The 27,143-nt window shown below is 37.4% G+C and overlaps 1 protein-coding gene across 1 annotated transcript in view; it reads right to left on the bottom strand.

Moving 5' to 3' along the window:
* The window catches only part of CENPE (centromere protein E), a 64,885-nt gene that overhangs the window by 2,361 nt on the left and 35,381 nt on the right, over positions 1 to 27,143 (bottom strand). The window contains exons 29-47 of the mRNA XM_058666639.1: positions 25,557 to 25,841; positions 24,093 to 24,380; positions 23,814 to 23,972; positions 22,742 to 23,029; positions 22,062 to 22,349; positions 21,389 to 21,547; positions 20,920 to 21,201; positions 20,012 to 20,170; positions 19,525 to 19,785; positions 16,029 to 16,124; positions 13,986 to 14,204; positions 12,971 to 13,168; positions 12,039 to 12,242; positions 10,971 to 11,186; positions 8,703 to 8,888; positions 7,542 to 7,654; positions 6,069 to 6,166; positions 3,981 to 4,164; positions 2,318 to 2,604 (exon numbers count right to left, since the gene is read on the bottom strand). Coding sequence (XP_058522622.1) covers positions 2,318 to 2,604; positions 3,981 to 4,164; positions 6,069 to 6,166; positions 7,542 to 7,654; positions 8,703 to 8,888; positions 10,971 to 11,186; positions 12,039 to 12,242; positions 12,971 to 13,168; positions 13,986 to 14,204; positions 16,029 to 16,124; positions 19,525 to 19,785; positions 20,012 to 20,170; positions 20,920 to 21,201; positions 21,389 to 21,547; positions 22,062 to 22,349; positions 22,742 to 23,029; positions 23,814 to 23,972; positions 24,093 to 24,380; positions 25,557 to 25,841 — 3,970 coding nt within the window. The remainder of the gene's footprint in view (positions 1 to 2,317; positions 2,605 to 3,980; positions 4,165 to 6,068; positions 6,167 to 7,541; positions 7,655 to 8,702; positions 8,889 to 10,970; positions 11,187 to 12,038; positions 12,243 to 12,970; positions 13,169 to 13,985; positions 14,205 to 16,028; positions 16,125 to 19,524; positions 19,786 to 20,011; positions 20,171 to 20,919; positions 21,202 to 21,388; positions 21,548 to 22,061; positions 22,350 to 22,741; positions 23,030 to 23,813; positions 23,973 to 24,092; positions 24,381 to 25,556; positions 25,842 to 27,143) is intronic.

Below are 27,143 nucleotides of genomic sequence, written 5' to 3'. Positions count from 1 at the left end.
AAGCAATGTAATGATACAGAGCTTCTTTGGAAATGCTTGCTCTCAGCAGCCCTGATTTACGGGGATCCTTGGACCTGTCAAAATGAGGCACTCTGCATTGTTTCTTTTATTCCCAAATTTCTAAAATCTGCCTACTTCTCTCTACTCTATCTCACTCATCTCTGCTATTTTATCTTAAACAATACTGTATAGTCTTGCTCCATTTGTTAGTTACCTTACAGCTCAAGTGATGTTTTCAAAATTTGTAACTTATGTTCAGTGGCCATTACTTAGAATCTTTCAAAGGTTTCCTCCATCTGCTTCCAAGATGACTAAAACTTCTCTTATTTTCAAAAGTACAACACATTGATTCATATCTCTGGTCTCACCAATTTTACCCAACAAGCCTGAACTCATTGTGCTCAGGACAGACCACCTCTTTCCATTCTTTCCCTGGCCATTGTTCCTTCAACCTGCAGGCTGCCAGGGTCCCAGGTGTCCAAAGAGCTTCTCCCCTCCTCTGTTTTTGAAGCAAACACATTACCTTCTCAGATTTTACTCCCTTTCCTCAGGGAAGACTGCCTTAAAATTCCTAAAATACTTATTTTATGACATTAACCTTCCCTTTGAAATCTTCTTGTACTGACAGACTCTTGCTTTTTCCTACAGATGTTCCTTGACTTACAGCGGGGTTGTGCCCTCATAACCTAATGAATCTACCTTTAGTTGGAAATATTTTAAATTGAAAGTATTTAATGCACCTAACTGACACCATACTGAGCTAAGTCCATTTTAGAATAGTGCTAAGCATCTCATGTAGAGTGTTGAATACTGTACTGAAAGTGAAAATCAGAATGGCCATGAGATAAGCTTCACCTCAATGTAATCCCATACCCCATCCAATTAGACTGTAAGATCTAGCAAGGCAAAGACCATGTCTGCTGCTTCTTAGCAATATGCCATCAGGGTCTGATATCTGCATATAGTAGAAGCTCAAACAATTTTGTTGATTGACTGAATGTAGTGTATGATGCAACTCTATGATATGGTTGTTTAAAATGAAAATGTTTTTAGAAATACTGGCTCCATCAAAACACGAATGGATAAAAAATCTACTCCATGGAATAATACTACTCAGCCATTAAAAGAATGACATTCAATCATTTACAACACAATGGTCCAAACTAGAGACCATTTGCTTGGTGAAATAAGGCAGTCCCAAAAGCACAAATACCATATGTCCTCTCTGGTATAAGGCAACCTTCGTGCAAAATACAAGATCAACTGATGCATAGGTAAGCGTGTATATACATCTTTTTACCTAGAGCATCTGTATAATGGAGGCAAGTATACCATGAGGTACATTGCAGTATGCAATGCTACTTCCAAATCAAAGATTAACTCCCACTTAAACTGTTAAATATAGCTTAACACTAGAATGCTGAACCTCACATTATTCTCTATACCTACAATGTCAGGATATACTTGTAGAAGAATGATGGTCTTGTGACTGTTGTTGAGGGACTATACTATTGTAATTATATAGGGGGAAACAGTGGAGACAGTGGAGGGCAGAGAAATCCCTGAGCCTAAGGAAATGTATTATGAAAAAAAAAAAAAAAAAACAAACAAACAAAAAACCAAACCAAAACAAAACAAAACAAAAAAACAAGAAAAAATACTGGCTCATGGAATTATAAAGTTTTTTCTTTTTTTAAGTTATTTTGTTTATAGGGTAATATATTTATTTCTCAAGAAACCTGATTTCTATCTCTGTGGAAAAGCTAAAGCTAAGGACTCAGGAGGCAGAATGGAGATTTCATGGGTTAAAAAATGATTATATTTCCAGTCTTATGCATTTTAACACTTTCTTAAACACGCTGGGCAAATGAGCCCATGTACTGTAGCTTGCTCAGCTAAACCTGACTTTGTCTAAACCCGATTCTTATGGCTACATATGAAAGGTAAATTTCAGCTCTCACCCTCTTATTTCTTTTTTTTTTTTCCAAAGATTCATTCATTTTATTACAAAGTCAGATATACAGAGAAGAGGAGAGACAGAGAGGAAGATCCTCCATCCGATGATTCACTCCCCAAGTGAGCTGCAACGGGAACCAGGAACCCCCTCTAGGTCTCCCATGCGGGTGCAGGGTCCCAATGCATTGGGCCGTCCTCGACTGCTTTCCCAGGCCACAAGCAGGGAGCTGGATGGGAAGCGAAGCTGCCGGGACCAGAACTGGCGCCCATATGGGATCCCGGGGCGTCCAAGGCGAGGACTTTAGCCGCTAGGCCATGCCGCCGGGCCCTCACCCTCTTATTTCTAAGTACATTTACTTACCTGGGCAAAGGCCTAAACCCGAGTTATCAAAATAGCGAGCTGGATGAGGTGATGGTAAAGACTTTGGTCGGTTATCAAAAAAAAAAGATTTTGGTGATTCCTTTGGCACAGGATCTTGTAAGTTCCGTTCCTTGCATTGGGAAGGGATGTTTGGCCTCCTTTTAGAATCTGTTCTAATCACTTTCGGAGACTTTGGAGAATTTTCAGAAGTCACTTCTTTATAAACCTCTTTCTTAAGAGTTCTTTCCTTCCAAATTTTGACTTCATTGGACAGATGATGATTGTTGCTTAAATATAAAGGGAAAAAAAGGAGATTCAACAGTTGAAGTATATTCACATGAAAAAACTAGGAAAAATGTTAGCAGAAACAATGCCATATTTACTACTTTATCACACTGGCACTTTACATTTCAAACTAATGCTTCCTATGTGGACAGTTCAGGAAATGAAAATGTCTACCAAAATAAAAAAAAGTGAAGTAAAATTTGGGATCATGCAATCTTTTTTTTTTTTGATCACACAGTCTTAAAGTTCAAGGTAAGATATCTGAATTGGTAGACTGTAGAATGGCTTATTTAGTGATTATTGTAATACTTGGATAATCGGTCTTCTGGATAAATGATCTTTTTGTTTTAAAAGAAGTATCACACTGCCTTTCTAGACTGAATAGTTACAATCTCACTGCCTAGGGTAAACACCACTAGCATGTATTTACTTTCTCCATATAAAAACCAGGGAAGCAGCCATGCAGGCCGAATCTGTATTCCTGCCAGCTGTGCTAACAATCTCACAACTTTCTTTAACCCTTTCTCGTGCCATTCTAATCTATGTAGAAATTCTCATTTGCCTGGACTACCAAACAGATTCCTAAACTGGGTTTCCCTAAGATGTTATAGCAAAAAAGTCATGATTTCATCAGGTCCCAGCTTCATGCCTTCAGTGCAGGTAGCCCTCCCATTATATTTGGATACCACTCAAATTTCTCAGAACCACCTATAGAGCCTGTGTGATCAGTAACTTGGTCTCCCTGCCTACACAAAGGCTACTGTGCACACCGTTCAGGCCCACCAGCTGGTCATTCTTGCTGACTCAAAGCCTGTGCATAAGGTGTTTTTGTGGCCCAAATGACTTCTCTTTCTCTTTCTTTTTTTCCAAATTCACTTTTCTACTCATTTGTGAGATCTAGTCTTAGTTATTAGTTCCTTTACCATTCCTCTACCTCCAACACCTAGAATAATTTAAATCTGTTTTATAACCGAATCTTCTCATGATATTTTTAAGGGTTTTTTCAGTCTTGTTTTATTTTACAGCACCTACTATAAAATATCAGTTATCAGCAGAGTTCTTGGTACAAAGACTTCAATCTTCCATGATGGTAGAAAACATACGAATCTGTCGGATTTGTTTATAAAATAAAAGTAAATAGGCTATAAAAAATGGTCTTAATTGGTTCTTTGAGTACAGCCTCACTGACCTGTGTGTCTGGACTTGCACTGTAGTTCAGTTGCCTTGGCTTAGTTAAAAATATATCAGTTGACGGCTAATAAACATTTGGAATGGTAATATCATATTTTCGCTTCTTTAAAGAAACCAACACAAAAACATGTACATGTATCCCTCCCACCATACATAGTTCTAGGCATCCTAGGCAGGTAGATCTTACCTTAACAATTCATTCTTTTGCTTTGTAAGATGCTCATTTTGCTGCTTTAACTTAGAAATTTCCTTTTCTAGCCTTATATATTCACTTTTCAAAATAAGTGCTTTTGTGCTTTGTACGATGCCACTGCCACCGCCACAGGTTAAGGGTTTATTTGAAGGCTGGGTATCAACATGTTCTGATATTACTGTGGGAGGCAAACATAAATATGGATCATAATTAATCACCAAATTTCAAAATAAAGAGAATACTACTAACTGTAATGATCACTATACAACGGTAGACACCACAACTACCATTTCGCTCGGAGTCACTTTTTGTTTCTGCCTTCTAGCTTGTCCTCTCTGCTTCTTCAGTCTTCAGTTCTAAATGTCTCTAGCATATCTGGCTCATCATAATCTGTCACCTTACTGCAGCAAGAACAACCTATCCTGGTTACAGGTGTCTCTCAATGGCCAGTTTGTTAGTTCTCACCTGGGGCTCATCATGCCATACAGTATGGGTCAAACTCTATTCAGTGTAAGTACTCAACACATACTTCTTAACAAAATACACCTTAGAATACACTAAAGCATATACTAGTGTACACATATCTTTACCATGTGTATTAAAGTAGCCCAAAGACTGTGTTTTGTAAAATGTAGGCAAAATGGCATAAAAATGGCAAATGCTTATAAAGTGAAATAATCCAGTGGATCACCGGCAATTCACGAAAGAGTGCTATGTGGTATATGTGGGCGTGAGTCTTAGTGTCCATTTTATTGAGAGTTTAAATAGAAAATGTGCCTCAAGTCACCTACAAATCAAGTGTAACTATCCTGATCCTTCAGTAACACAGAATCCTTGCTTGAATTTTTACACACTTAGGTTTTTCAGATAAAAGCAGAGATTATCCTGCAATAAAACACCTGTGAAGTTCCAGCTACAACATTATTCCTAATATTTTTTTAATGAGTGGAATAATACTATAAGCAAACCTCATCTACTACTGTTTAGGTTTTTCAAAGTGCTTTCGTACACAAATTTTGCCCTGATCCTTATGATAAGTATATATGAAAAGGTCAGGTATTGTATCTTTCATCTCACTTAAGTAAAGGGAATAGGTTTAGAAATGTGGCCCTTTTACTTTAATGCTTATTTTATCACACAAAGTTGCCTTAAGTACTGGCTGGCATTTACTTACCTTTACTACATAGCAATGATCACTTATTATTAGTTGCAAACAGTTACAAATATGTTAAGACCTATGGGGCCCAGTGCGATAGCATAGTGGTTAAAGTCCTCGCCTTGAATGTGCCGGGATCTCATATGGGTGCCGGTTCTAATCCTGGCAGCCCTGCTTCCCATCCAGCTCCCTGCCTGTGGCCTGGGAAAGCAGTCAAGGATGGCCCAAAGCTTTGGGACCCTGCACCCAAGTGGGACCCAGAAGAGGTTCCTGGCTTCAGATTGGCTCAGCTCCAGCCGTTGCGGCCACTTGGGGCGTGAACCATCGGATGGAAGATTTTCCTCTCTGTTTCTCCTCCTCTCTGTATATCTACCTTTCCAAAAAAATAAATAAATCTTAAAAAAAAAAAAAAAAAGACCTATGGGAAGGATACTTCTATCTTAACAGTTTTTTTTTATGGTAGCAAAGATATCTTCTGAAATATGGAAACAGTTGATAATACAGAAGTAAAATTCATATTACTCAAGAATCTACAATATATTACAGATAACTGCAACTACAGTAAATTAAAAAGATATCACCACGCATGTTCACTATGAATTCATGTTAAAAATGGATCAGAACTTAATTTGGATTAAGTCTTGAATATCACACATATAATACAGGTTGAGCATACAAGATATAAAAATGCAAAATCTGAAATATGAAATTTTTGTGTGCCAACATAATGCTCAAAAAGTTTAGGATTTTGGAGCATTTCAGATTTGGGATATAAATATCCCCAATTCCAAAATATTGTGAAATCTGATGCACTTCTGGTACCAAGCGTATCAGATCAGGATATCCAGCAGTGGTCTTCAAAGTGTATGAGTGTTAAGGAGTAAAATGGAAAGAATAAAAAAAAAAAATGTGCGTTTTCCACTTACTTGAGGTATCCTGCTCATGCTGATTTCTTCTAAGATTTTCTCTCAATGCTCTTATAACTTCTTTTTGATATTCTACAGTGGCTTTTGTAGACTTAATTCTGGCAAGAATAATAGTTAGATGTAAAAAACCAGCAATTGTAGTACTTTTAAAATTTTAATTTATTTTTCATTTTATTTAAAAGACAAAAACAAAAAGAGAGTTCTTCCATATGTTTGTTCACTGCCCAGAAGCCCCCAGCTGCCAGGGCTGTGCTGGGTCAGACAGGACCCAGCAGTCAGGAGCCCAGAACTCAGTTTATATTGGAGTGGGTGAGTCCATATGCAACTTCTCTGGTGCATAATTTCACTGAATGGAAATATTCTGTTTGCTTGCAGGGATATTCCAATTTTCTTAAGGCTGAGAAACTAGTTCTTTTAAAATTTTAATAAGTCAGAAAGCTATTAATTAGATACTCAATAACACTTGTAGGCTTCAATAAATTACTGTGCTGGTGCCATAGGTTTCTAGAAAAATCCTGACTATATAATTACCAGATCATGAAATTTCTATTTCCTTTCCATTGTCATGAAAGTAAATCCTGTCTGTAGTTCTGGTGTGAGGTAGAGTCAAGGGCCAAATTCTGGTCACTGTTACCCGCTAGAAAGACATTTTGTGAATTGTTGGTTTAGGTATTAATCATAATACTATGAAATACAATGCTATGTAAGCATCTGTTGATTCTCTTAAGTTCAACTGCTTTTTATAAACAAGAACCCAATGGGCATAGGTTATACTGAAGCCAACAGGTCTTAGCAATGAAAGCCTCGCTGGAAAGCACAGATTTATGGAGGGCTAGTTCCTTGGCAGACCTACAATTCAACTTTAAATAGTCATTTACAATTTATAGTAAGAATGAAGTTTCAGGAGATGGAAAACATTTTAACAAATCTTCTAATATAAACTTTTGCTTTTATTGAAAAAGAGCACGGGAGATAACGGATTAATAGCTTGTTGAAGGTTATGCACTAACAATAGAAACATATACCCAATTTAGTTTCCTTGACTCTGATTTAATGTTCTTTTCAATATTCCATTCCATAAGGAATTTTAGATATGCAATTATGTATAATATTCCACATAAACTAATCAATAAAAAAGGTTTGGGATCTTGGAATCTATAAACCATAAAGAAAATATAATCTTCAGATAAAACACAGCAGGAAGAACAAATGAAACTTTGAGAACCAAAAGAAACTTTAGTCAAGGTGCTAAATCTATGACATAAAGTTTCTGACATTTATTTTCCATCAGACAGGCCATTAAAGAAACAAAGATATAGTTTACCAGAATTCTTCTCAATTTGAAAATCTGTGGTATATTTTCAAAACAATAACATTTTAAAGAATTATATAGAAAGTTAACTTAAAGCAAAGAAACTTAAATAGCTTAGAGTAAAACTGATAAAGCCATACACAATTAAATTAAGGACATACTGTTCTTCAAATTCCTTGGCATTTTTCACATTCTCTAGATCAATTTTCACCAGCTTTGTTTTGAGATCTTCAATTTCTTCTTTATAGGGCTTAGCTCCTAAAGCAATTTTATCCTAAAAAAATATAGCAAAGAAAAACCAGGAGAGCAGTTTCAATTTCCCCAATTTTAAAGAATGGTTACCTACTTTAAGAACATTTAAAAACTGGGCCCGGCGGCGTGGCCTAGCGGCTAAAGTCCTCGCCTTGAAAGCCCCGGGATCCCATATGGGCGCCGGTTCTAATCCCGGCAGCTCCACTTCCCATCCAGCTCCCTGCTTGTGGCCTGGGAAAGCAGTTGAGGACGGCCCAATGCATTGGGACCCTGCACCCGCGTGGGAGACCCGGAAGAGGTTCCTGGTTCCCGGCATCGGATCGGCGCAGCACCGGCCCGTTGCGGCTCACTTGGGGAGTGAACCATCGGATGGAAGATCTTCCCCTCTGTCTCTCCTCCTCTCTGTATATCTGGCTTTCCAATAATAATAAAATCTTAAAAAAAAAAAAAAAAAAAAAAAAAGTAACATGCTTAAAAAGTAAGAGTTGAAAACAGTGAAACGGTAGACAAAGGCAAATCAGGAACACAAAACAAGAAGGTGCTGGAGCATAAACGGAAACGTGAAGCGAGTTCTGCATTTCATCCATAAAATTGAAACTATTGAAAATATTTTTTTTCCTGAAAACATAATCCATTGACAAAAATGTCAACTTTTCATTCTGGGTGGAAAGTAGATATAACACATGCAAATCAAAGGAAGCAGGTCAGATTCGACGCAGAGGTTACCAGGTAGCACTCAAAAAACCATTAAGAAAGGCACTTCATCCAACAGTATTATTTAGTCAAATAAAACACAGGTTTAGGAAAAAAAAATACCCCAAACATTCTAAACTATACAGAACAATACTGTCCTTAAAAATTACTTTTTTAGTATGATAAAAATATTTTGTATGAAAAATATAGTCCCAGCAATTCATTTCTAAACCACTTTTTAAAGCATTGTTTGATTATTCAACTTCTGATACAGGTTGTGGGAAAGGGAAAAACAGTATCAAATGCTTTAAACTCAACAGCAATGTTTTTTTTTTTTTTAAAAAAACCCTTCTATTTACAAAATGAGCTTAAGTTACCTGAAGTACTTGAACCATTTCTTTTGTTTTTTCAAGGCATTTATTTGACTCATTAACTTTGGCTTGAAGTTTTGCTATTATGTCATTAGTCATGTCAAGTTCTTTCTGCATCTTTACAATTTTGCCTTCCTTATATATAGCACTTTCTTTAGCTTCATGTAGTTTAGTTTCCAGCTCTTTAATTCTCTATTTAAAAAAGTATGCAGTCATTAGATCCATCATAAGGACAAGCACAGTATGTAACTGAGACAGATGATATTATTTAATCTTTAACAGATTAAATTAAACTGACAGGAAAAGAGCCAACCTGTAGATGTGTTATTTCATTTGGAAGACGGTAATCTTTGAATTAAAAGGTTTTAAAACAATTCATACATTCTTTCATGTAGATGGAAAGTGCAGTGGCTGTATTATTTACTGTTCAGCATGGTGTAAACAAACTAAACAGGTGCTCATGTTTTAAACTAACACTACGTAAAGTACCCTTGTTCACTGACTAAAGAAATGCATGTGACATATATTTTCCTTCAGTTTTAGTAAGCTTTGAAATTAAAAATTATAAATATGTGGGAAAAGTTCAGAGGTGTACGATGAAGAGTAGAACACTTGTTCCCACTTTGGACCCCAGGTGACTGTGAATCAATGACTACGTTACTTCTTCAAGTATACGCGTTCAGATATTTCTTTGTGTATCAATGTGGACAAACAGTTCATAAAAACAGTAACAATACCATACACAGTTCTGCTATTTTCTAAAACCTACTGAACATATGTTTTACGGATTTTTCCATTATGAACACATTCAGATTTATATTGTTCTGTTTCTGCATCTCATTTCATGAGGTCTAAAAAGTTGTTTAGCCAGTCATTTATAAATGAACACTTGGGCTATTTCCAGTTTTTTCCCAAATATAAATTTACTTGGGATAAAATATCAGAATGTTTTCATGATTATAAAATTACTCATGTATATACTTTGATGTTTAATGTGAAATCTGGTTAAAAATTATTTCATTTACTTGAATGACAAAGAGAATGAACATTCTCATTTGCTAGTTTACTCAGCAAATGGTGGTAACAGTTGGGGTTGAATCAGGCTTAAGCCAAGACCTGGGAACTAAATCCAGGTCTCCCACACTAACAGCAGGAAATCAATGTCACCACCTCCTAGGGGTGCACTAGCAGGGAGCTGGGATCGGGAGCAGAGCTGGGACTGGCACCAGGCACTCTGATACTCAATAAGGCATGCTGTGCATTGTGCTGCTGTGTCAAATATCCACCCTAAAATCTCTACTTTTTTTTGTTGAGCTACAATTTAACTTTTTTTCTGATGAGTTAGCTTCCTCTGAGGGGCCACCATTGTGCCGTAGCAGGTAAACAACTACCTGTGATGCAAGCGACCCATTAAGTTCACACCCCAGGTGTTCCACTGCCAATCCAACTCCCTCTTGATGGTTTGGGAAAAGCAACATTAAGATGGCCCAAGTCCATGTGGCAGACCTAGAAAAAGCTGCTGGATTCAGACTTGCCTGGCATCAGCAGATGTAGCCATTTGAAGAATGAACCAGTGAATGAAAGATTCTCTTTGTGTAACACTAACTTTTGAATAAATAAATAAATCTGTTAAAAAAAAAAAAATACCCAATTTTTATCTAGAGGACTAGTCTGTTTCAAATCATGTCTAAAGTAAACCAAATTTGCTCCCTGACTTAAAGTTATTATTTTCTTGTATTTAATTTCCACACTTAAGTTAGTGTACTTCTGAATTCTATTTCACTCCTCTACTTGTTTATTCCCACATCATTATCTTATTATTCTGATTGATGTGCATATTTTACTGTGTTTGAGATTTTCTTGGGTCTCTGAAGATGGAATTTCATCTGATGCTTTAAATTATTGATTTGATAGATGGATTTCATCTTTTCTCTATTTTACCTCTACCAGCTAAATTCTGTGATGATCAGCAAATCAAAACAAAACAGAACAAAACAGAGCTGCATACTAGTTTTTACTGGTAACTAATGATTAAATCTGTGGTTAATGCCTCATTATGTTTATGTTGGTGAAAATGATAAGTTACAGTTTACATTGGGTTCTCCAGTAAGTCCTTTTTTGTGCTGAAAAAATAAAGTTTATTCATTCATGCTACAGATTCTCAAGAAAATGTAGTTAATAAATCAACATGTTAAATACATTCGACATTATAATTTTTCTCTGAACTCCGTGAAGAAGCTGCAAATCACAAAACACCTATGACAAATCATATACCTCTGTGCTTAGTTGTGTAGTTCTTGAAGTAACATGAGAATTCTTAATGTCTGGCACAGCAGGAACATGGGCACCAGGTACCATGGAGATCCTCAAGGCCTCATAGTCTTTAAACAGCTTTTTACTCTGCTCTTTCATTGATTTCAGGTCATGTTCCCACTCTTTCGATACAGCAGCACTTCTTTCTTCAAACTCTGTAGACTCATTTATTACAGCCTATTGAACAGGAAAACACAATTACAATCCTAAAATGATTCTTATGTGTAAAAAAGCTGGGAAAATGGTTCTGGAATGTTGAAATTCATTAGGATGAACACACTAGGATGAGAACACCTTAGTCTAGTTCTTCAAAAGTATGTGAACTTTGCATCAGTTTCTGAAATTTGAGATGTTGGATGTTGAAGACGACAATAAGGACTGGCAAGGAATCTGCAAGATGATAACCTAATTTATGAGATATTTACAGCACGCAGAGAAGAACTGAAGAACTGTCCAAGTGCATGATATTATATATCTCATGGTTAATAATGAAACATTGATATCTAACAGTATAGCATGGCTAGCAAACTTGTTAATTATCAGTTCCAGGTTCATTCCAAACTTCAATATTTATAAGGAACAGCCCTCTGATTTTTAGTAATCAGTCTAGGGATCTTGTTTTTCTGTGCAGGGACTAACAGTCCGCCCATCAATGCTCTTTTACTTCCTACCTTTTATGGAATGTAATTTTGACTGTTACAAGTGTTTTAGTGATCTCATCTATAACATCTGTATGACTTTGTGTCCTACACCTAGGCCCATCTGAGACTATGTGAGGAAAGTGCTCAGGATTCCACAGAAACAATGAGAACAGGCAGGCAAAGATAATTTAGTGAAGTATATACCTCAATAGTTAAATGGATACATTTAATTATCTTAAGGGAGAGAACAGGTGTTACAAAATCTCTTGTACTCCACAGAGCATACATTTTTTTCATACAAACATATTTAAAATTAAGTCTTTCTAAACCCTTTGAAGAATAAGGTAGACAGGAAGAATGAGGCAGCATAATAAAAATCAATACTCACAATTATTTTGTTATTATAGAAGTTATTTACTTGACAAATGCTATCATTTTCTTTTTGGATGCCATTTGTAAGTTTTTCTTCATCAAAGTGAATTTTCAACCACTCTTCTAAAAACTGAGTCATCTCCTTCCTGTTAGTTAGCATTTGTTGGAATTCAGCCTTTATGCTGGGGAAGTCACCTTCTGAGAAATCTTTGAGAATTTCCTATGAGAAAAATGAACATCAAATTGCCTAAATTCTAGGAAAGTTCTATCAGAGTATCATACAAATATTAAAAAGGGGAAATGATCTATTGGATTCTCTTTCTTCTTGTTTTAAAGTAAATTATAGAATTACTTCTCGGCCTTTTGGCTAAGATCAAGTGTAAAGTAAACTACGAAACAATTCTAATTTAACATGTCATTCAAGATCTTAGCACAATAAACTTTTGGCAATATATAATGTACCAGAATTGCATTTACAAATTGCATTAGAATTAAAACTGTCAAAATGAGAAATATGTGACTTATTTTCACAACCAATTAAGTATTTCTGGAGGAAGGATTTCTACTCTATGCAGCAGACCTTACAGAAATGTTAGGAATTAGATGCCAGTCTTATATTGTGAGGTGAGACTAAGACATCCTATGTGGAATTATTAGAATAAAAAGGTTTCGGGACTCCCAATTACAGATGCAGTTTTAGAAGGCATTTGCAAATTTAAACTGGAATTTCAAGAATTTCCAATTGCTACAGTTAAATGTTGTTTTTTGCTTGTTTTTAGCTCTGAAGGATAGTTGGTTCAATACCTGGCAGTCCTAATGTTTGGCTAGTTGTCATTCCGCTATTCTGGTCAATGAAAATGACTTTAAGCCCGTGGAAATGTTTGCTTGTATTTAACAAAACAAAACAAAACTTAAAACGTAACTAGATTTGCTTAAAGTAAGTTATACCTCAATGTGTTGATCCAGATTCTGCTTCAATCTGAGGACCCTTTCGTCTTTAGATGGGACATCATAATCTTGTTGAAGGTGTTTTATTTTAATTAGCAATTCATTTTGCTTTTCCACTTCATTGATAAAAGCCATTTCAAATCTATTGATGGATTCATGTTGTTCTTCCTTTATTTTTGTAACATGGCTTAACACATACTTGTAGAAAATAAATCAATCAAGTTAGAAAATAAAATTATAATCACATTTACAAGACGTTTTTTAGCCAGGTAGAGATCTTGAAGTAGGGTAGTTTCTAATTTCTCTAATCTTCTAATAAGAATTATTCCTCTTAGCATGAGAATTCCAGACCTCATCTTCTATTTTTTATTTTTTTACTAGATAGGTCTTATGCATATTCTACAACAGATAATTTGGCATTTCTCGTTCCCCTACAAACTTCTTTTCCATTGTTCATTAACTATACTTTGACCACAAACGTTTACAATGTAGACACCGCAGATTCATTTTCAACATCCTCTTTGTTTACTTATACTGGGTGACTGATAAAATAATTACATGCATCAAGATTTCTTAGCCACGCATGTTTAGCTGTTCAATGCCATGTGCTTATGGACCACATTAACTACTTCTGGTATATGAGAGCCAGCCCAACTACAATTTTTTATGTGACATGTCATGCTCACAAATACTTTTGCCACTGTACTTACTACATGTTTATACAACTGCCTCATCCTTTGGTTATGAGATCTTTGAGATGTTGCTTGTACCTATTCCCCAAACACCTTGACAGCTTCTCAGCCCCTAGGCAGAGCTCAGATTTAGCTGAACAAATGAACACAAGTGTCCAGAGAATCTCGTTACTACTGTTCTCAGAGCTATGCAATCCTTAGCTTGGTGCTAAGTACATTAAATAACAAATAGGTCAATTCCAAAGCAGGACTTAAAAATAATGATGTTTGAAACTGAAATGTATGGCAATGTTTACATGTATATTACTAAAATAAAGAAGTACCTTAAGTTTCTTCATGATTCTGTGGAATTCCATGGAACATCTTTGGTTTGCAGTAAGAAGTTTTTGAATCTGTCTCGCTTGTGGACATGAAAGTGCCAGGTTTGCTTTTATTCTAATTGAAAGCTCTTTTTGGGTTCCAATTTCCTTCTCCAAATCCAAAGACATTCTATTCAAGCACTCGTAATGATTCTCCATCTCTGAGTATCTCTTTAGAAGCTCCTAAAAGCAATTACAATCCATTCATTCAAACTGAACATTAGCTAGTTCCAACCCTAGAGCTGTGGAGAAACTTTACCATAATTTTGGTGGAAAAGAAATTAATTATGATGTTTTTTACAGGGAAGATATTGAGATTGAATTATAGAAAGAATACATAATTATTGTGGAAATTTAAAAAGTTTAAGCAAATACAATAAAGGGAAACCAGAAACAATCATTGTCATTTTGATGCCTTTTGAACATCTGGGATCTGAATGAGCACTAATCAAGCCTGAGGAGAAATCGGCTTGAATTCACTGCACTGCATGTCGTACCTTAAGGCTGAATGCTGGTTACGTTTACAGAATGTGGTGAGAATAAACCAATGAAATTAGGAACAAGCACTTAAACTGCCTATTTGTCAATTTTGAATATCTGACAACTTCATTTCTATTATTTGCCTAGCTATTTTGTACCCTTATATCAGAGCTAGCCTACACAGCGTCTGACTCTTTCACTTCTTGACTGAGGAAATTACTGATCCATTTTTTTTCAACAATAATTGCCACAGAATTTTCTAGGAGATCAAGTACGGTATATAATGTGTGTGTAATATAGAAATCAATATAGACTCCCAGCTTAAAGGAAATAAAATATATCTGCACCTATGTTGCCATGAAACGCATCTCAGAAGGAAAAGCACCTGTCATACTGCAGGTACGATAACTGTCGGTTATCTGCCAGATTAACTAGGAGCTAAGCAGGTGGCACCCTGGACAGAGCACAGGCGGAACAACAGGGTGAGTTTAAGCTGCTGCAACTGTGTAATAAGTAGTAAGTTTACTAAAAGGAGCTGAATGATAGAACAAATGGCTTCCATTTTCAGCAGTTTAAGAAAAATTAGAGGCTAGTCTGGGCTGTTGGTACGGACTCTTCTCCTCGGTGTGGAGGACTCTTTCTGTGTGTGCCAAGTCACCACTGCCTCTGTAGAAATCATTGAAATTAATCTTTCAAATGGTCTTGTGGGAGACCGGCACTGTGGCAGTCAGTAAATTTGCTGCCTGAGGTGCTGGCATCTCAAATTGGCAATGGTTCAACACCTGAGTGTGCAACTTTAGGTCCAATTTCCTGCTAATATGCCTAAGAAAGTAGCAGAGGATGGTACAAGTGCTCGGGTCTCTGTCACCCATGTGGGAGACCCAGAGGAAGCTCCTGGCTTCTGGAGTCAGATTGGTCTGACTCTGGCCATTACAACCATGTGGGCAGTAAGCCGGAGGATGGAAGAACTCTCTCTTTGTAATTCTGCCTTTAAAATAAATAAACAAATAAATACATTGAACAATGGGTTTTTTGCTTGCACTCCATTCAATGTAACAGTCAGTTATCTACTTAAAGAGTAAGGCAGAGCATGCCTCTGACCTCCATGGGCCTCCAGCTCATTCTCTCAATACCATAGTTCTTTCAAGTTCCCACAGCCTGCCTCCTCACTGCCTGCCTTCCTTAACTTCTATCCCTTGAGTAATGGTTTCACACCATTTTCTCTCTCTGGGATGTGTCTCTTCCTTCACACATTAGAATGGCTCCTTTTCTTCTTTTAGGTATGCACTCACCTTTCTAGAGAGGCCTTTATAGTAATAAAAAAACCCAAAAAGCCACAGACTCCCATTGTTCTGGTCGTGCATATATGTAAACATGCACATATGTAATACCTGAACTAGATTATATCTCTTGGACAATTACTGAGCACAGTCCATTCGAATGAAATTCCTATGACTCTTTTCAGGCTGCAGGAAGCCTCTGAAAGGGATCTGACAGTCATTTGTTGCTTTAGCAAGAGGCACTTACTTTTATCCTAATGCATTTTTCTCTCAGGTTTTCTGTAAGATGTACTTCTTCATCAGCCATTAACAGTTTCCCGTGTCTTACTGGCTCTGTGTGATTCTGTGTGGTACAAGAAATAAACAGGGTTTCAGCTACCATTATATTCACATGTAACATGTAGCCAAAAACTTTATTATGTATTATACTGTTTCAATAGTAAAATGAAGTATCCTATTTGTAACCAGAAATACAATGTTCAAATGCTCAGAAAATTTTGATAGTGAAATTAACTCACTGGAGATGTGGTAGGAGAGAGTAAGAGAAGCATATATAATTTAGAGATATGATCTCTCCTTTAGAGTTGCTAATTAACTTTTAATTTATTCCTGGTTTCTGCTCTTCAGATCTGTGCATCAGACTTATTGCTATCAACTAAATATTCCAGCAAAACATACCTGTCTATAGTGTTCCAAGCCCTATTTATATATATCTTTTCCAGTACTGTGGAAATTCATTTACTGCTTATAGTTTGTATTTCAGATTAAAAGCATAAAATATTATCTCCAACTTGCTTACATTGTTCATTATAGTAGCTAGAGAATTATTGCTCAACAATTACTTATTTGATGAATTACATCTGTTTATACATTTAATTAAGGCCCATTTAAACCTGAAGGGTTGAGAATTCACTGAGATTGCAAAATGAAAAGTGTTTTCTACATTATTACTAAAAAAGCCTTTTTTCTGTGTTGGGGGGCAGATGTCATGAATTATTGTCTGACCTTCCTGGATCAGCATTGTGGCACAGCAGCTTAAGCTGCTGCTGGCAATGCAGGCATCCCAGACAGGTATCAGTTTGAGTCCTGGCTGCTCTGCTTTAGATTCGGTTCCCTATGACTGTGGAAGTTGTGCAAGTTGGTCCCACTGCTTGGGTCTCTGTACCTACGTGAAAAACCTGATGAAGCTCCTGGTGGCAGACTTTGCTCTGGTCCAGCCCTGGAAGATTTCTGTCTATCTCTCTCTCTCTCTTTGTAACTCTGTCTCTCAAATATATAAAATAAATCTTTTTTAAAAAGGTTTATTTTATTACAAAGTCAGATATACAGAGAGGAGAGACAGAGAGGAAGATCTTCCGTCCGATGATTCACTCCCCAAGTGAGCCACAACGGCCGGTGCTGCGCCGATCCGAAGCCGGGAACCAGGAACCTCTTCCAGGTCTCCCACGCGGGTGCAGGGTCCCAAAGCCTTGGGCTGTCCTGGACTGCTTTCCCAGGCCACAAGCAGGGAGCTGGATGGGAAGTGGAGCTGCCGGGATTAGAACCGGCGCCCATATGGGATCCCGGGGCGTTCAAGGCGAGGACTTTAGCTGCTAGGCCATGCCGCCGGGCCCAAAATAAATCTTAAACAAACAAAAAAGCCATGATTCCGAATATCTAAAAATACACATCGCAGGCTAACTTTTTTTCATGTCTTCACTTTTCTCCTTTTAATTTCAGCAATAAGAGCTCATCTCTACAATTCTTACATAAAGGTAGAGAAAGGTAGAAAAACATTTTGTCATTTAGAATAATGCTATTTCTTTGTTTCAAAAAACTAAAAACGTGGAGCCAGTACTGTGGTGCAGTGGGTTCAGCTGCTGCCTAAGATGCTGTGACCCTGTTTTGTTTTATGGCTGCTCCATTTCTGATCCGGTCTTGTGGTAATAAACTGGGAAAAGCAATGCAAGCAATAGAAGGTGGCTCAGCAGGGGCCCCTGACACCCAAACGGGAACCTGGATGAAGCTCTTGGCTCTGCCCTAGACCAGATGGCTCTGATGCCCACCTGGAAAGCAAACCAGTAGATGGAAGATCTCCCTTTCTGTAACTTTCAAAATAAATAAATTTTTAAAAGAAAGTTTAAAATACAGCACTAAGGAAAACAGTCTGCTTTACATCTTAGAAATTAATACATTACATTTTCTTAAGTACATTTTGACTTTTTAAAATTGGTTCATATTGTGTGAAAAGTAGTTTTCTCATTACCATTCATAAATAATAGAAACTTCCAGAAATAACTCATGTTGTTCCCCCCTACAAAGACTGGTTATTATAACTGGTTACTAGATACGCAAAGATTCTGAACTCACTCTAGCTATCATTTTTCTTATGATTTCTCCAAATTGGGTTCTTTCCATTCTGAGAGACTCTTTCGTCTTCCTCAACTCAATGCTTTCCTTAGCTATGGTTCTGATTTCTTCATGATTTTCATAAGGCTTTTTGATGAAATGTAAGTTATCTTTATTCACCCTTTGGACAAATAAACTCTGAGCCCTGAACTGCTTCTTCAAATGTTCCATTTCATTCCCCTTTTCATGAGTTTTACTGACATCCTCCTTTATTTTAACAAGTTGAAGCTCTTTTTCCTGGAATTCTTGGATCTTGAGATAATTACAGAACAAGTTAGATTACAAATAGAATCTTTCAAGGAAGAAAAATAAGATTGTAATGTATCTATGTAAATACAGGTTGAGTATCCCGTATATGAAATACTTGGAAACAAAAATGTTTCAGCTGCTGTGGACTTTTGGATTTTGGAATATTTTCACAGATTATATTGCTTAAATATTCCTGATGTGAAAAATCTAAGTTTTGCAGCATAATGTTCTTGCTCGATAGGTTTCAAATTTCAGAGTTTTGGGTAAGGATGCTCAAGCTATACCTACACCTACGCGTTTGTATCTTTTCTCATTCTACAAATAATTCTGGACAATTAACTCCCAAAGGAACAACAAAACAATGCAGACCTTTTCCTGTAATTCACCTTTTGATTCATCTAAATCTTTCTGAATGCCTGTGCCACTAGCCTCTCTCCTATTGCCAGGACATCTTTCTAAAACACAGTGCCCAATCTTATGCTTAACATTTCAACATGCAGTTGAACTCCTTATTGTCTTTTTGGTGGATATTTGAACTCTTTTTCAGATTTTTGTCAACTCAGTGTTTTAGTGAGCACTGTTGTATTTTTGTGTGAGTATACTGTTAGAATTAACTGTTCCAAATGTACATGCTGATACATTTTATAAAGGTATTGTTGGGCCTGGCATGATAGCCCAGTGGCTAAAGTCCTTGCCTTGCAAGTGCTGGGATACCATATGGACACCTGTTCGTATCCCAGCTGCTCTACTTCCCATCCAGCTCCCTGCTTGTGGCCTGGAAAAGCAGTCAAGGGTGGCCCAAAGCTTTGGGACCCTGCAACCACACGGGAATCCTGAAGAAGCTCCTGGCTTCTGGCATTGGATTGGCTCAGCTCTGGCCGTTGTGGCCTCTTAGGGAGTGAACCAGTGGACTTAAGATCCTTCTCTCTATCTTCTTCTCTCTATAAATCTGACTTTCCTTTCCCCATCCCCCCAAAGAAGATATTGTTAAAATTGTCTCCCACAAAGATTATAATATCTACTTTCTCCGCAACATATTCAAGGAACAGAGCTCCTTACATTAAGAATAGCAGATTTACGGGTGAAAAGCAGAAACACAGACTCACTCTAGCTATGGTTTCCTGTAGATTTTCCTTGAGTTGGTCTCTCTCCAGCCTGAGGCTCTCCTCTACTCTCTTCAAACTATCTCGTTCTTTCATTACAGATTTCATTTCCTCAAGGTTTTCATGAAGTTTCTGGGCCAAACTTAAATTCTCCATTTCAATTTTATTGAGAGTTAAGCCTTGCTCTTTCAGTTGTTTTTGCAGTTCACGGACACCGTCTTTTAATTTACACAGCTGATGGTCGTTTGCTTTAAGTTCTCGATCCTTGAGATAATCATAAAATAATGTTAGGATACAGACAACTTTCAGGGAAGCACAATTAATAGTTTTCAAATGGACAAAGATTCCCATTTTACTCTCATGATCTTAACTGTACAGTTCAAGTATTGTTGATTGGCTCCCAATGTGGCTGAGCCATTTTACATCTCTGTAGGTTTTGAGAATAAATCAAACGTGCAAATGTGCAATCAAACAACCCGCCACAAAGTACCTTTTCTTGTAATTTAGCATTTGACTTTCCTAAATCACTTTGCATAGTTAGTATTTCACTTGTCTTCTCAGAAATAATCTCTCGGAGTTTATCAACAGTTTCCTGGTGGTCTTTCAGATCCATATGAGCAATACTTAGTTCCTCTTGTTTTCTCAGATCCTTTATTATTAGGGAATTTTAAGAACAATGACATATTCTAATGTCAATAGGTATTTTTAATGAAGTAATAATTTTCTTAGTAAATCTAACAACACCTTTACTTCTTACTCTGAATACTGTTCTGAGTTTTTTCTCTTCCCTTCTTTTCATCTTATGTTCTATTCCTACTTTCTTGTGGCAAACATTTTATACAAATCCTATTTTATAATTTGTGCTCCTCTGTAGATGTATCTTTGGCTTCCAAACAGGGCATTCAAATTGTTACATTTGTTTAGAATACACAGAGCTTTGACACACTGCTCATATCTACCTAGGTTCTTTCTGAATAACATTTAGATTGCTTCCCACTTGCAAATTGCAAGTCACAATCAGAAAACCTTGTGGAGAACTTCAGAAGGTTCACGGAGAATGGAATTAAAAGGTAACTTTATTTTGGAGCACAAAGATAAAGGCCTACAAATTTGATAACTATGGGACATGTCACCTTGAGAATCACAGGCATACCCTGTGTACTATAATATGCACTTTTTGTGAATTTTTTGAAGTGTCATCATGTAGTTTTCTTTATTGTTACCAGTGAATTCTGTGGGCACTGGTTGCAGAACTAGTAATTTTTAAAACAGTGAATTTATCCGTTTGAAAAGTTCTATCATTTCAGTCTTGCAGTTTCAGCATTTGTTTGGAAGCAGGGCCTGCTGCTCTGAGGAAACAACACATTCACCTGCAAGGATGAGACATGAGCAACTTACTTTAGCTTCTGTCTCTCGAAGGCACTCCCTAAGTTGGTCTCGTTCCACTTTGAGGGTTTCTTCTGTTCTTTTTAGGTCATCATTTTCCTTAGTAACAAATTTTATTTCTTCAAGGTGTTTATGAAGTTTTTGAGACAATCTTAACTTTTCCATTTCTGTACTTTCCAGAATTGAATTCTGGGACTCTAATTGCTTCTTCAGTTGTTCTGTTTGATACATTTTTTCTTGGAGATCATTTTTTGCTTTAATAAGTTGACATTCTTTTTCTTCAAGTTCCTCGAACTACATATAACGATGTAACAAGAGAGCATAGTGAAAGATGCAGACCAAAAACTAAATAGTATGTACTAAATGGAAAAGGTAATTTCTCACTGGTCTTTAACTTTAGGGTGATTCCTATTCTATTTCATTACACAAAGGACCCAATTCATACTTTCAATTACTCAAACAAGTAGAAAACAAAGCATACCTTAGCTTTTAAGGTGGCATTTGAGTTTTCAAAGTCCATTTGCAAATTTGCTATTTCATCGTTCTTTTCTGAAATAATCCCTCGTAGTTGTTCAACAATTTCTTGGTGTTCTTTCAGGTGCATGTGTGCCATTTTTAGTTCCTCTTGTTTTTCCAGGTCCTTTATTAGAGAAAAGAAAATAATACATTGGGAGTAATCCAATTCAACCAGTACAGAAATGTATGGAATAAGAAGAATCACTCTGCCGTCTTCCTGAGACATTTTGGTCCTTACTCTCTATTTCCAGTTATCAACACATTCTAGGCATACTACCCTGCAACTTAGCCCTATTTCCTAACAAGTCATGTAAATTTAGCACTACAGTTCTTTCCTTTATTCAGGTTATAAATGTGGTATTCAACAAGTTCTCCATTAAGAAATAGTTAAAATTTCCCTTGCTTTATATGGTTAATATAATTTTCTGTGATGAATATGCCTCTATAAATATCTCTGCCAAGCTACATACATACGTATACAATGAGGAGTCACAACTGGACTTTTAGGTTACAAATAAACTTACAAACGTCGGTTGAAAACAAGCTCACTGAAAAATTCCCTCCCTATCGCGCCCAACCTTCCCCAAAGCTGGAAGCATTTCACCCTCCTACCAGAACTGGACAAGAAGGTAACTCACTTTAGTTATACTTTCCCTTAGGTTTTCCTTGAGCTGGTCTCTTTCGGTTCTGAGGGTCTCACCCACTTCCCTAAGGTCATCTCTTTCTTTTGATACAGATCTCATTTCTTCAAGGTTTTCCTGGAGTCTCTGATTCAGCTGTACGTTCTCCATTTCTACGTTTGCCAGAACTGATTTCTGGGTCTCAAGCTGCTCTTTCAAGTGCTCTATGTCACGCACGTTTTCTTGAGATTCACCAACATCTTTTACCTGAATATATTGCTGTTCTTTTTCTTCAAGTTCCTGGATCTGAGAAAATAATTTAGGATATGCACAGAGCTTTTTTTTTTTTATTGGCTAGCAAAGGGAAGAATTATTCCTAAACAAAGACACTCATCTTTACATTTTAGTCTATTCTTTCATAAATGACACAAGAAACTAAAAAATCAGACGTTATTTTCTAATTTTACAAAATTGAATCTACTTTTGTCTACAATTCAGTGTGTAAAAACTACTTTATTTCTGTGAAATACTACCTGGTTATCAGACATGAATGTAGGCAGCTTTTAGTATTTTTGTTTCCAGTTCCTCTATAATTATAGGAATAATGAATAAATCTTATCAGTGAATACAACTAATGATCAACTTACACCTATTTTTGTACTCAAACAAACAAAAAACAATACAAGAGGAAAACTTACTTTATTTGAAATTTCTTCAATCTTATTTTTTAGCTGTTCTCTTTCTATTTCAAGGGCCTCCTGCACCCTTTTCAATTTATCTCTTTCATTAATTACAATTCTTACTTCTTCCTGACTTTCTTGAAGTTTCTCAGTCAACTTGACCTTCTCACTTTCTGTATTTTGTAGCATTGATTCTTTGGCTTTGAGAAGTTCCTTGAATTGTTCCAATTCATTTATTTTCCCTGGAGTTTCACTAATTTCTTCTATACTAATAAGTTGTTCTGATTTCTTATGAAACTCCTGGATCTGAAAATGATAAAATAGCCAAAAATGTGGATAGAAACACACACACACCTACATACCTTTTAAGAAAACAAAAACAAAAACAAAAGGCAGGTTATTCCTTGACAAAAGTTAGGGCACAAACAGCAATCTTTATTTAAGAAGCAGAGAATCAGTGAGGAAAGAAGAAAGGGGGTGAGAGAGCTTCCTCATGTGCTGGTTTCTTCCCCAAATACCAGTAAGAACTCCAGGCTGGAGACCACAGCCAGGAGCTGGGAGCCAGTCCGCGTCTCTCATGCAGGTTGTAGGAACCCAATGAGCTAAGTCATTCCCACCAGGAGTGGAGCTGAGTGAAATCCAGGAACTCAGACATGGAATATAAAGGTCTTATTTTATTTTTATAAAACATTTATTTATTTGAAAGGCAGAGTCCTATCTAGAGAGGAAAGACAGGCAGAAAGACAGATTTTCCATCCACTGGTTCACAGTGGTCATGGTGGTCACGGTGGTCAGGATTGGCTCAGGCAGAACCCAGGCGCCTGGAACTCCATCCAGGACTTCCACATGGGCAACAGGTGTTTGCGCTATCCTCTATGGATCAGCAGGGAGCTGGTTCAGAAGTGGAGCAGCCAGGAATTAAACTGGTGCTCAAATAAGATGCCAGTGCACAAAGCAGAAGCCTAACGTGCCGCAGCACCAAACCAGTCCCTGAAGGCCTAACTGGCGACCCACCCATTAGGCCAAACATGGCATATAACCCAGACGGTTCCTTCAGATGTTCCCTTATGGTGCTGCCACCTTCACCTACCTTTTTCTGTAATTCAACACTGGTTGTTTCTAATTCTTTTTGTATGCGTGAGACTTCAGTTTCTTTCTCTGAAAGATTCACTCTCAACTTATCTATAGTTTCCTCCTTTATTTTCAGGCAACAACGAACAGCTTTAAGTTCCTCTTCCGTTTCTAGGTGCTTTATTTCAAGAAATTTGTGGAAACATTGTAAGCTTTATAATTGTTTGCAAAAGTTCTCACTCAGAATATTTACTTATAGAAAGTCAAAAAAGCGCATGCTGTGAAAACTGAAACTTACCTTAGCTCTGATCTCTTGTGTATTTTCTCTAAGTTGATCCCTTTCTGACTGAAGAGCTTCTTGTAGCCTCTGCAGGTCATCTCTCTCCTTGGCCACAGACTTTACTTCATCTTGACTTTCTTGAAGTCTCTCAGACAATTCCAGTTTTTCCATTTCTAGTCTTTCTAGCGCCAAATCTTTGACTTTGAATTCTTCCTTCAATTTTTCCATCTCATTCATGATTTTACTAGTCTCATCATCATCTTTCATAGTGAAGAATGTTTCTTGCTTGTCTTGAGTCTCTTGAAGCTTAAGTGAAACATAAGACAGTTTAGTTGATATCCAGAGATACTTTAGTTTAGAGGAGAAGAAACCAGGACACTTTCTACAATTGTCAGGGAAGGACACAGCAATCTTTCCACCTCTGCCACCCTTCCATTATCTAAGCATTTAACCCTCTTTAATGAGGGCTCACTGCGTCAGCATTCTTCTTAGTGGTTGGAGACAAAATGGAAAATGAGGCTTGATGTGATTTCTGTTTCTGAGACCTCCAGGTTAGGGTAAAAGACAAGACTTAATGCAAAACTTTACCAGAGCACTAGTGTCAACCTACTTCAGTGCGAGTGCTTAGGCAGGGCTTTGCAGGGAATAGAAGGCTTCTGTTGTGATCTGGAGGACTGGAGGACTAGCTAGGCAGAAGAGCAACTGGCAGAACCATAGGCAGAGAGACTGGAGTGTGAGAGCCATGAGGTGCAGGGCCTCATGAGCAGGAAGCGTGAGCTAAAATAAAGTTGGAGAGCAGCTAGCATGTAGGAGCCTGGTCTTTGTTTCAATTATACTAATAAGACAGCATAAGAATTTAAGAACACTTGGACTCAGCATGAGGAACAGGTTAGAGAAATGTGAACATGAACATGAGAAACCAGTTAGAAAAAAAAAAAAAAACGATGCTGTGAGTTGGATTACATACACATATATACATGCACACGTACAGAGGGAGAAAGGATGGGAGGGTAGGAGGGAGAGAAAGTGGGAGGATTTTCACACACACACACACACACACACACACCCCAAACACGGTCTGGTCACTGAATTAAGAGGTGAGAGAAGAGTATGAACAGAGATGGTTTCCAAGTTTTTGAGTGAAGCAATAAGGAAGACTAGTGCCTCATGAGATGCTGGAGAAGCAGATTTAAAGGTAGAAAGAAAATAATCCAGTTTTGGCTTTTGCCTTTCCTGTAATTTAGCACTGTCTTCTAAATTATGTTTGAATGCTTAAGAAAATGGCTGACTTCTCTGAAACTTTGTCTCTTGGTATCAACAGTCTTAATATTTATGAGCATTTTCAATTCTTTGGCTTCTGATCTCTTCATGATTGATACTTAAAGAAAGGTGCTAACTACACTTTGACTATAAAACAAATGTCCCTCTGCAAAGACTCAATTCTTATAAAATAAAATGCTAAGTAAATGGGAGGAAATTTACCTTAGCCAAAGTTTCTTGCATGCCTTCTTTCAGTTGGTCACATTCAAGCTGAAGTGCTTCTTTTATCAACTTAAGGTTATCTCTTTCCTTCGTTAGAGACAGTATCTCCTCCTGACTTTCTTGAAGTTTCTCAGTTAGCCTTTCCATTTCTATGTCTGCTGGTGTTGCTGACTCCTTGCTTTTGAATGGTTCTTTGAGTACCTGCAGCTCAGGCGCTGTTTCCTCAGTCACACTGGCTTCTTTCACATCAGCTACTGGCTCCTGTTCCACATGAAGCCCCGATTTCTAGCAATATTCAGAAAGTACCAACATTACTATCTGGAGATAATCATTGTGATTTTCAAAGTTGACTTTTAGGAAGCAGAGAGAGAGAAAGAGGGAGACAGAGAAAGTGGATCTTTCCTATACACAGCTCTTCCCTAATGCTCACAGCAGCTGGGATGGGCAAAGCCATGAGCTGAGAACTCCACCCAAGTCTGTCACTGGCTGTGCGTGGCAGGGAGGGACCCAAGCACTGGAGCCTTCACTGCTGCCTCCCAGGGCACGCACTGGCAGGAGGGTGCGATCAGAAGCTCAGCTGGAACTTAAACTCTGCACTCAGGGAGTGGAGGGGGTGTCCCAATCACTATGACAAATGCCTGCTTGCCCCTTGCAGCTCCAGCAGTTGAGAGCGTACTATTCATAGCAATGATCTGGAACCTTAGAGCCTACCTTGATCACACAAACTTGTACTTCATTTTCCTTTGGTCTCACTGAAGTTATTTATTTATGACTTCTTTGTTAGTCATATTTTGTTTTAGCTCTCTTCACAGGTTAGATTTAAAGTCAACCAGTTCTTACATTTCATTAACTGTTAACTTAGCTGTAAGCTTTTTATTTTTTAGTTCCCAAAGGCTAGGACTACATAATGTTAGAGTTCAGTATGGTCCAATAAATGTGTGCTCCCCACCTTTAGGTGGAAACCATTGCTATCTGTCAATTTTTTGTCTGTACACGCTGAATCCTCATTCCCATGATTATACCTTGTAACATACCCATGGGAAAGTGCCATGTAATTCTATGTATATTTCTACATGCACCATATTGAAATTAAGGGATTTTAAAAAAGATTTATTTATTTTTATCTGAAAGGGAGATTTACTAAGAGAAGGAGAGACAGAAATTTTCTATCTGCTGGTTTGCTCTCCAATAGGCTGCAAAGGCCGGGACTGAGCCAATCTGAAGCCAGGAGCTTCTTCTGGGTCTCTCACATGGGTACAGAGGCCCAATGATTTGAGCCATCCTCTACTGCTTTCTCTGGCCATGAACAGAGGGTGGGAAGGGAAGTGTAACAGCTAGGACACAAATTAGTGCCTATACAGGGTGCTGACACCACATGTGCAGGCTTAGCCTACTAAGCCATAATGTTGATCCTAAACTGAGGTTTTTTTTCTTTTTAAAAGTATTTATTTTAGAAGCTGAGTTACAGAGAGAGAGACAGAGAAAGAGACCTTTCATCAAGTGGTTCGCTCCACAAATGAATGCAATGGTTAGCGCTGGGCTGGGAATTTCATCAGGGTCACTCATGTGAGTGGCAGGGACCCAGAG

The sequence above is a fragment of the Ochotona princeps genome, chromosome 7 (assembly GCF_030435755.1).
Source record: "Ochotona princeps isolate mOchPri1 chromosome 7, mOchPri1.hap1, whole genome shotgun sequence".
NCBI classification, from domain to species: Eukaryota; Metazoa; Chordata; class Mammalia; order Lagomorpha; family Ochotonidae; genus Ochotona; species Ochotona princeps.
Note: the sequence above shows the minus strand (reverse complement) of the source record. Positions and strands in the feature narration are given on the sequence as shown.